The sequence below is a fragment of the Chelonoidis abingdonii genome, chromosome 11, assembly GCF_003597395.2.
Source record: "Chelonoidis abingdonii isolate Lonesome George chromosome 11, CheloAbing_2.0, whole genome shotgun sequence".
Lineage (NCBI taxonomy): Eukaryota > Metazoa > Chordata > Testudines > Testudinidae > Chelonoidis > Chelonoidis abingdonii.
The window spans coordinates 45,588,851-45,598,912 of record NC_133779.1 but is presented as its reverse complement, the minus strand read 5'-3'; the positions used below and the strand labels follow the sequence as shown (position 1 = coordinate 45,598,912).

The window sequence follows — 10,062 nt, the reverse complement described above, 5'->3', positions numbered from 1 at the left end:
CCCCAATCTGCACCCAAGTACAAGCTGACCCCTAAGGGACAGGTTTTTCAGGCCTGCGAGGGCCCCCCCACACACACACTCCAGCTGAAGTCAAGAGGAGCTACAGATGCTCAGTACCCAGCTCTGAGAGGCAGGGGATCCATTGGTGCTCAGATAGCACCTACCCCCACGGGGCCCCAATCCCCAGTTGTCACCTCTTGGAAAAGCTACTGCAGTCCAAAGAGTAAGAAGAATTAAGCAGGCCTTTGCCATCAATTGCCTCAGTGACCACAACAGGTTAAGGGCAACTTCCTGAGAGCTCCTGGCAAGGCTGTAGGTGAAGCTAAGGGCAGGTTCTCCTAGGGAAGTGGATTTGTTATTAGCAGCCATGGGGCCCTCTTCAGAGACCAGCTGTACAAGCACCGACTCTGTGTTTCTCCAGAGGACGGTGAGTGCACAGTGACAAACGTTCTCCCCATGCCGGGAGCTGGGGCCATGGAAAGGCACGAGAGCCGCACACCAACACACGGCACACAGCCATTGCCACGAATGCTCAGCACACCGAAGTATCCAGATATGACAGGAGCAGAGACCCACAGCTGACTCATTGGGATGTATTGCTTGCCCCATGAGGGCCTCGTCTTCCATCCCAGGATCTCCAAAGACTTTCCAAATGTTTCTCACTGACCGCTCCTGGGGCAGGTGACAATCGCTGGGACCGTTCATGGAGAAATAACTTGTAAGGAAGCGGCTGACCCAGGAATAGAATCCTGGCTGCTGGTCCCCTGCTGAATCCGTTACGCCACTCTCCCCTCCCAGAGTTGGGAATAGAACCCAGGCGTCCAGGCTCCCACTTCCCCCTCTTCCTTCTCTAACCATTTGGCACAGAGAGTGGGGGGATACAAGGCCCTGCACCCCTGGCTTCCTGCAATTCATCAGGACTCTAAGACAGCCAGTAACACAGAAGGTTTATTTAGACAACAGGAACACAGTCCACGACAGGTCTTGCAGGTACAGACAACAGGACCCCCTTTAGTTAGGTCCATCTGGGGCCCCAGGGAGGCCACATCCCCGTTGGGAAGCCCAAGCCCCATCGGGGAACCCCTCTCCATTTCCTGCCAGCTTCACACTGAAACCCTCTCCAGCCCCTCCTCCCTGGGCTTTTTCTCTTTCCCGGGCCAGGAGGTCACCTGATCTTTGTCTCCAACACCTTCAATTGGCACCTTTGCAGGGGAGGGGCCCAGGCCATCAGTTGCTAGGAGACAGAGGGTCAGGCATTTAGGGGCACTGGCCCTTTGCTCTGCAGGACCCATACACCCTTATCCCACCACCTAGATATTAAGAACTGCATAGGGGACACTGAGGAACCAACACCGTATTCAGAGAAAACATTAAGAACATTCCCAGTTCGTCACACCATTTGGCACTAATGTAAATGATGGATTCTCTGTAGCATGAAGCCTTTCAGTCATGAGCTGATGACTTCAGTAACTCAGCCAGAGTTTCTGGGTCTATTACAGGAGTGGGTGGGTGAGATTCTCTGGCCTGCAACTTGCAGGAAGTCAAACCAGATGTTCGTGATGCTCCCTTGTGACCCTTCAAGTCTATGAGACATGTTGCTTGTCTATGTAATTAAAGATACCCCACACCCTTCCGTTTTAATTTCCATTGATTTATTGTCATGGTAGCAACACTAAATAGTCCTTCGCATTGTGAAATGTGCCCCCCGGGAGAGAACAGTCACACACAGCCTGTTCCAGGTGAACTGGGTCACTACACCCATTCACATGCTGCAGGAGCACCAGACACAGGTGTGACTTGCCAACCTTTCCCCAACCCCCTTGGGCCCTCCCAAGTGCTCCAGGCAGGGCCCAAGGAGTTGCTTCTCCACTGGGGCGGCTTTCTGTTGTATTGGCATGGGCAAAAAATGTGAATATGGTGACTCAACCCCACTTCCTGCAAACTCAACTCCCCCCTCAGGTGTCCAGCCCCTGAAGTCTGATCTGCGAAAACACCCATCAGTCAGTCCTGCAATGGAAGGGTTTACGTGGGACCACAAAGGAAGGGGGAGCTCAGCCCAAGGTGTGGTTCAGAGGGCGAAGGAGGGTGTCTCGGTGGGATCTCAAACCAGACAGCCAAGGAGATGGGGATGTTCCCCACTCGGACGCAGTCGGAGTGGCACTGCCCTTCCACAACCTCATTTTGCTGCCAGGGGCCGCATCCTGGATTCCTCCTGCTCCCCGCAAACACCAGTGAGGGGATGGGAGCTGTGGCAGAGGTCCACCCCCTGGTTGCCTCAGAGAGCTGGTGGCAGACGCCAGGCACTTTGTTGGCTCTGGGCCCCATGTGGGGAGGGTCACGCCCCCTGAATTCCACCTGGGGTGTGAATGAACCTGAGACATGGCCCCTCCGCTGGGCTCCATGCTGAGAACATGCAAAGCACCAGGTGTTATGCAGCTCCCCCCTCCAATGGCCGCAACCCGGGACTGGGCTTCACCAGAAACTGGGCTTCCAGCCCCACCTCAGAACGCAGCCCCGGGGGCCTGAACCTCGCTCAGCCCCAGCTTGGAACTCGGGCCCCTGGACTTGGTTTGGAAGATGGGAACCAGGCCCCAGGGTCGCCCATCCCAGCTCAAGTCCCAGACCCCCATCCCAGCTCAGGCCCAGACCCTCCCCCCACCTCCGGTCCCAATTCAGGTCCCAAGCTCCCCCTAGCTTGAGTCCCAGACCCCCGGCCCTGCTCAGGCCCAGACCCTCCCTACCCCCCATCCCAGCTCAGGCCCCAAGCTCCCCCGCAGCTTGAGTCCCAGACCCACCCACCCCCAGCTCAGGCCCAGACCCCCCCATCTCAGCTCAAGTCCCAGATCCCCCCCAGCTCAGGCCCAGATCCTGCCCCTGTCCCAGCTCAGACCCCAGGCTCCTTCCCCCCAAGCTCAAGTTCCAGACCCCCGCATCCCAGCTCATGCCCAGCTCCCCACCAGCTCAAGTCCCAGACCCCGCCCTCCCCCAGCTCAGGCCCAGACACCCCCCCGCATTTGAGCCCCAGACCCTGCCTCCATCCAGCTCAGCCCCCCCATCTCAGGCCCAGACCCCCTCATCCCAGCTCAGGCCCAGACACGCACACCCCCATCTCAGGCCCAGACCCCACCCCAACCCATGCAGGCCCAGACACACACACACACACCCAGCTCAGACCCTGGGATCCCCTCCCAGTTTGGCCCACCATGGAGCCAGCAAGGGGCGGCACTAGACATTTCACTGCCCCAAGCACGGCAGCATGCCATGGGGGGCGCTCTGCCGGTCGCCAGTCCCGCAGCTCCAGTGGACCTCCTTCAGGCATGCCTGCAGAAGGTCCGCTGGTCCCGTGGCTCCACTGAAGCCGTGGAACCAGTGGACCCTCTGCAGGCATGCCTGCGGGAGGTCCACCAGAGCCGCAGGACCAGCGGACCCTCCCCAGGCATGCCACCGAAGGCTGCCTGCCTGCCACCCTCCCGGCAACCCACAGAGCGCCCCCCGCGGCATGCCGCCCCAAGCACATGCTTGGCATGCTGGTGCCTGGAGCCGCTCCTGGAGCCAGTGAGCCGATCCGCAGCTTGGGTTTTGTTCCCTGGCTCCGACTGGGGTTACCCCGCAGGGTCACTCCCTGGGCTCTTCCCCCAACACCGGGGTTCCCGCTGCGGGCTGGGCTCTGTGCATCTCGCTCGCAGGTTCGCACGCCAACACAGACCAGAGAATGGCGCCTTAGCCATTTTTTTTCCAGTTGTTTCTTTTATTGATTTATACAAAAACCTTAGCAAGCGACACAAGCGGCTGCCAGCCCAGCGCAGAGCCCCCTCCGGACCGGCTGGGGGCGGCAGGAGGGGAAGGTGTTTTCTCCTCAGTCCCAGCTCAGGGAGGAACTCTTAATACCAATAATCTTGTGCCCCATGTCTGGAGCCTGACAGTCCCCTCCCCTATTTTAGGGGTGAGTTATAAACCGAGGCGCAAAGGAGGGAAGGCCAATGGCAGAATCAGGAAGAGCACCCAGAAGATCTGGCTTATCACAGGTCCCCTGCTCTAACCACTAGCCTGCACTGCCAGAGCTGGACTAGAACCCAGGAGTCCTGGCTCCTAGCAACCCTTGCTCTAACCACTGGCCTCTGCTTCCTTCCAGTGGAAAGTTCAACCCTCCCCAGGATGCGCCTCGGTGGGGTCTGAGGTCAGAGTTGGTGTCAAGCGTGTTGAGAAGGGACGTCAGGGTGCACAGTGCCCCCCATCCCTGCAGCCTTCACGTGCTGGGGCTCTTACAATTCTGAGTGTCCGGCTGGCAGAGTGTGGGGGTGCTTGGGGGTGTTGCGTGCTCGTAGCACTGCAGAGGGGGATGGGTCATGCTGCGGGAGGGGCTCCCATCCTGGGGGGGGACCCCATCCCCCAATTCTGCATGTGGCACTGGGACCACACAGTCACTCTAAAGGGCAGGGGTAGCCCCCTTCGCATGGAGCCAGAGTCACACTGAACCAATGCCGAGCCCCACACTCCATAGACCAGCCAAAGATCCCAGACCCACAACAGCCTCACGCTGAGCTCCCTCCACCCATCCCTGCCTCCCACCCTGGTCCCACACCTAACCCCAGCTCCTGGCTCCCTCCTCTCTTTCCAGCCCCCTCTCCCCATAGGTTCCACCCGATGCAGTGAGCTGCCCCAGGGCTGTCAGCCGCTTCCCAAACACCCCACCCCGGAGATTGACAGCGACCTGTAGGAGCAGAGGGTCCAATGCCCAGCTCTGAACCCCAAACCGCTGCCAGCAAGTGTTCGGGGCGGTGATCCAAGGAGAGATCCTGGAACCAGGAAGAGGATGAGGGGAAGGTGCCAGGACTGGGCAGATGGAACCACAGAATCGAAAAGTTCCAGAGTAAAGTAGCTAAAACCCTGCGTTTTAAGGTTCCAGAGCTGGGGAACCCCCCCTCCCCAGAAAGTAAAGGTTCTAGAGCAAGAGAGCTAGAAATTGGCACATTTTAAGGATCCAAAACTGTCAAGATTCAAATCTAGGGCTTAAAGTTTCTACACTAAAGGAATTGATGTCCATGAATTTAAGGTTCCAGAGCTGGAGGGACAACACCTCCCTCCTCCCCAGCATTTATAGGTTCCAGAGTAAGGGAGAATGAAAAGGTTCTAGATCGGGTGAGCAGAGGGGGTTCTAGAGCAGGAATAAGAAGGTTCTAGACTTGGAGGATGGGAGAGAGAGCCCAGAATGAAGAGGTTCCAGAGCTGGGGGAAGGAGAGAGGAGACGTGCCCCAGAAGAATTAACACTGCATTTTCACTGCACATCATGGCCGACAGTCTAGCTCGCTCGCTCTCCATGCAGATGGTCTGAGGCCTCATGGTCCGTGTCTCCCCTCAGGCCTGTTACTTCTTCACTCGGCAGCCTTTGGCTGCCTCCCCAATGATGGCCCAGTACTCGCCGAACTCCAGCTTGGCCTCATCCGGGTCCCCAAGGCACTCGATCTTCTCATCCAGTGAGCAGACATGCTGTGAAGGAGAGTGGGGCGAGCCATCAGAAACCAGCGGAGACCCTGGGGTGGGGGGAGCAGGGAGCCACCCACCCAGATGGGCAGGTGGGTAGGAAGTGGGGGTGCAGTGAGGGAGGATGTTGTTGGGGTGGGTCTGCGGGACAAGATGGGGGCGCAGTATGGTGGAGGCGTTGGTGGAACTTGGGGCAGTATTGAGGACGCAGTAGGATGAGGCTGTTGCTCAAGTTGGGGGATGCAGTGGGAAGGGAATGTTGCGTTGGGATCTTGGAGGGCAGTGGGGTCAGGGTCAGTAACACCACCCAAGCTTAGTGGGTGGTCATGTCATTCACCCTGCTGCATCACCCCCACTCCACCACACATCAGGGATTTCACCCCTGGTCAGTGGCCTGTCTCAGAACTGATAATCTCCCAGCCGTGCTGGGGGGCAGGGGGCGGTGCCAAGGGCTCCCCTTACCTGCGACAGGTGAGGCAGCTGTTGCACCACCAGCTCCCTGAGCTCGTTGGGGGTCAGGCACTCCTTCCGCCCCTTCACCGCGTAGCGCTGGAAGTTGTTGATCACGATCTCGATCGCCCTCTCCACGTCAGTTAGCTCCTGGCTGTCCTAGAGCCCACGGGCGGGAGGAGGAGACATTTAGCAGGGGAGGGAGCAAGGAGGCCCAGCTGTGATGCAAGGAGCAGCTTGAGACTAAGGGAGAACGTCCCAGCCTCACTCGCCGAGATCCTGGGGAAGATCAAAGGGTGCCCACCTCCCACATGAGCCTGGCTGAGCGATCAGGGGCTGGCTCTACCTCTTCCCAGGAACTGCCAAGGAACAGCTCTGTGCTCCGTCTAGGCTGGCATCTCCCCACCCTGCCACACCACAACCAATGATCCATCTTCTCTGATACCCCCTCCTCCACATCTCACCAGAACCATGGTCCCCTAGTCAGTGGAGTTAATTGACACCAGATGAGAATGGTCCTACCTCCTGCCAGACCCAAATGAGAGACACAGTCCACCTAGTGCAGCCTGTCCTCTGCAGCAGTGGCTAGTGCTCCACACTTCGCCTAGCTCCTCAAGGACTCTGCCAGGAGGGGAAATTCCCTTCTGCCCACCAGCTGCTGGTCAACTTTGCCCTGAAGCCTGGGGATCAAAAGCCCTTGGTACGTTATCCTAGCTCCTGTCTAAGCAGACGGGTTCCATTGGTCTGCTGCCAAGAGTTGCACCCAGAACTGAGACCAGGTCCTTCTGGCTCCCTGTACACGTAGCAGATGGATCAGTCACCTCCCCATAGGGATCTTGGTGCCCATCTGAAATGGGTTTGAGCTTCACCTATGACTAGGGCACCTAGTATCTACCAGACAGACAGAAACTCTGGCTACCAGACAGAGGTGGCACAGCGGCTGCCTAGCTTCTCTTCCCCCATGGAGGCTGAAGGGGGGCGGTTAAAGATGACCAGATTTGCATCCCTCGGAAGGTTTATCCAGAATTTCTTCTGCCGCTTTCATGAATTCCCCAAAGCTGCATGTCAAGGGAAGAGCTGCAGCAGTTTGCTTCAGCACAGAGGTTCTCCCCTTTACACACAGCTAAGCCAGTAACTACCAACTAAGCTATTAAAAATAACAGACCTTCAGAATAGCTTTGAGCAGGTCTCCTACAGGGACCTGATCCCTCCTAGCAGGAGCTCAGATCCGGGGAGGGGGCAGCTCCTCAGCTGGTGTAAATCAGCGTGACTGCTGGTCTCAGCACTGTTCCCAGGACTCTGGGAATGACCCTCCCACTGGAACGCAGAGCAAGCAGGAGACTTCCAAGGTTGTTTCCTTCGTTCCTTTGGTTAGTTTAACAGTTGCTGAAACAACTTTTAAACCAGCCCAGAACAATGTGACTTTTAGCTTTGCAAGAGCTAGGAAATGCCTCCTGATTTGCCGGGTTTTCAACTGGCCAGGGCAGCCCTGGAGCCCCGCTCTGCGTGGGACTCACGAGAAAACACCGTCTCGGATTGAAACAGATGCTGAAGATACTTGAGGCCTGACCCTCAGAACAGCTGATTCAAAGACCACTGGAGTCAGGAGCAGGGGGTGGGGGGGCTCTCCATTGGTTTCAATGGACTTGGATCAGGCCCCTAGAAAGTTCTTTTTTCATCCCGAAGGCACAGGAGCAAGGAATGGGACAGACCCCAGAAGTCCCCTCTCCCTGAGCCAAGGCAGGACTGTTCCCAGTGCACTGCTGGTCCCAAGTGCAGGTGAGGCGCCAGGTCCCTTCAGATATATCCTCAAGAAAAGCACCCTGCGCAGCCAGAGGGATCCCGCGAATTCTTCCCACAGAAAGTGGGGTGACCCAGGCCGCACTACGGAGCTAAGGGTTCTTTCATTGACCTTGCGCTTCTTGTGACAGTGGCACTGGCCCATGCTGCGTCTCTCCGGCACTCCGGTTCCTCAGCTCCCTCTCCTGCTTGGCTTTCCCGTGGGATGCTGCTGGGAGCGGTGCGGGAGGGACACGGGCTCCTCCTATGAGCTGAGCTGAGTCAAGGCGTTGGGTGAACTCCCAGGAGCTGGCTTCACATCAGGTGCTGGGGCTTTGCTGGTGGGGGAAAGAGAAGGGGGGGAAAGCCCTGGTTAGTTCAGCTCTCCCCCAGATTTTCCTCCGAAGCTGGAGTTTCAGATTGCAGGGCAGGTTGGAAGTGCACCCACCGCAAGGAACGGCACTCGGCCTCGCAGGCAGCTGCTGAAACATGTCCTGTGCCTCTCCCCTAGCAACGGGTTGGGGAGAAGCCAGAGGGGAGCATGGGGGGCAGGAGTAGGGGGGTGGGGGACACCCAGCAGGTGTGATCCCCCAGCCAGAGTTGGGAAGGGACTGGGAAAGGAAGAAGCCACTTACCTGCTCCAAAGGCTCTTCTGGGACGGGGCAGGCTGGTCCCCCACCAGGGTTTTATATGCCGAGAGGTGTGAGTGGGAGACACCTCACCAAGTTACCTGCAAGTTATAGCTGTGGTGCAAGGTGTCTCATTTCATGCCTGGCACGGGGCCAGCGTGGGGCCGGGGCCCCTCCCACTCTGCGGCCAGGTTTGCCGTTCCCAGCCGTAGTCACCACCCAGCACAAACAGTATCAGGGACACAGGAAGCGCCAGCTTGTGGGGACAGCTCGCCTGCCACCACAGAGACACAAAGGGGAACCCCCCGGCGGGGCCTGGGAGCTGGGCCCTGGCCGGCTTCGAGCCCAGTGCCCCGGCAGTGAGCTAGCATAGGCTGGCAGAAGGTGTGTTCCTGACATTCAGCTGGAGCACCTGGAGCTGGGATTTCATCAGCTTTCCTGAGCTGGGTGGGTGGGGTCAGCTCAGGATGTGTACTGGGGACCTCCGGGGCCAGGCCAGGACTGGCCAGCAGGGGTGGTCGGTGCTGGCCCTGAGGCCCCAGCCCGGGGCTAGGAGGCGCACTGCTCTCAGAGGCAATGCCTTCCAGGGGAAACCTGACTCTCAGAGCCACTTGTGTTCACTGACTAGCCCCGCCGCTGTCCACAAGATCAAGGAGTTAGCCCCTGCGGCCTGGCTAAACACCAGCGTAGGTGACTACAGCCAAGCTAAAACTCCCGGACACTTTCCCAGAGCTAAGGAGCCTTCCTGTCCTGTCCTAAGCTGCTCTGGAATGGTGCATGCTGAGGGGCTGGTAACCAGCTGCTGTCTCCACCCCAGAGACAGCTGCATCTTAGCAGAGGGTGAGAGGTCCCTGTGTGACCAGTTGCCATGCCTCAGCCAGCTGCCTCTCGGATGGTGGCCATAGGGAGCGTGTAGAGGGAGGCCCCGTGGGTTCAGCACGGGGCGTCGTAGAATTAGCAGGGTGGAAACTGGTTCCTGGCCTGTGGTGCTGCAGGGTCCTCCAGGGTGATCTCTCTTCTCAGCTCAACGGCCACCCCAGCAGGCCACTCCGAGGGGCACCGGTGTCCCGGTCTGCCCCGGGTGCGAAGGGCTGGCTGGGGAAACGCCCGGGACAGCAGTGCAGAGCAGACAGAAGGAATTTGTTCATGACTTTCCTTTGCTACCCAAAGGCCCCATCCCTCTCCTTAGCCCGTCCTCTGCTAGGCACTGCCTCCCCGGGCCTTCTCTGTATGTCTGAGGGACCAGGTGGTCTAGTGGTTAGAGCAGGGGGGCTGGGAGTCAGGACTCCTTGGTTCCATTCCTAGTTCTGGGAGGGGAGTGTGGACTAGTGGCTAGAGCAGGCAGGCTGGGAGTCAGGACTGATCTGCCAACAGTTTGCTGTGTGACCTTGTGCAAGTCGCTTCATCATCTGTGGCCAGGCCAGGGCTAAGACTCCTCACATGGGGCTGAAGGCTGGGACACTAAGCTGAACCCCTCGGCTCTCGGGCACTGTTGGGGGTCTCAGCCCCAGACAGCTGCACCCGTGGCTAAGTAAAGGTCCCTCGGAGAATGTAACCAGGCCCTGGGGGACAGCGGGGGCAAGATTGCTGGTGGGAATTTCAGGGGGGTACCGGGGATCTCTGCAGCAACTCAGCGTCCCCTAAGACCTGGTGGGAGAGGCCCAGCCAGGGCAGCCCTCCCCCAGAGACTCTGCCTCCCAGCCCCTCTGGCTGCTGAGCTCA

General features: G+C 58.6%; 2 protein-coding genes across 3 annotated transcripts in view; both read right to left on the bottom strand.

The window, feature by feature from the left end:
- The window catches only part of ILF2 (interleukin enhancer binding factor 2), a 270,325-nt gene that overhangs the window by 179,736 nt on the left and 80,527 nt on the right, over positions 1-10,062 (bottom strand). The gene's annotated exons all lie outside the window — the stretch shown is intronic.
- S100A14 (S100 calcium binding protein A14) lies at positions 4,924-10,004 on the bottom strand. 2 transcript variants are annotated; one of them, XM_032793629.2, is made up of 4 exons: positions 8,347-10,004; positions 7,845-8,049; positions 5,945-6,091; positions 4,924-5,488 (listed from the first exon to the last, which is right to left on the bottom strand). In XM_032793629.2, the coding sequence occupies exons 2-4, from the start codon at positions 7,875-7,877 to the stop codon at positions 5,366-5,368; spliced, it is 303 nt and encodes a 100-aa protein (XP_032649520.1). In that variant the 5' UTR covers positions 7,878-8,049; positions 8,347-10,004; the 3' UTR covers positions 4,924-5,365. The 2 variants fall into 2 exon arrangements, with proteins under 2 accessions (XP_032649520.1, XP_074926572.1); XM_075070471.1 differs by lacking the exon at positions 8,347-10,004 and having other exon boundaries at positions 7,845-8,317.

Excerpts from the sequence above, each read along its gene's own strand:
- S100A14 (XM_032793629.2), bottom strand. The coding sequence starts at position 7,877 with ATGGGCCAGTGCCACTGTCACAAGAAGCGCAAG. Across the intron at positions 6,092-7,844 it reads ACTGTCACAAGAAGCGCAAG|GACAGCCAGGAGCTAACTGA; the intron begins GTCAATGAAAGA and ends CGTGGGCTCTAG. Across the intron at positions 5,489-5,944 it reads AGCTGCCTCACCTGTCGCAG|CATGTCTGCTCACTGGATGA; the intron begins GTAAGGGGAGCC and ends TCTCCTTCACAG.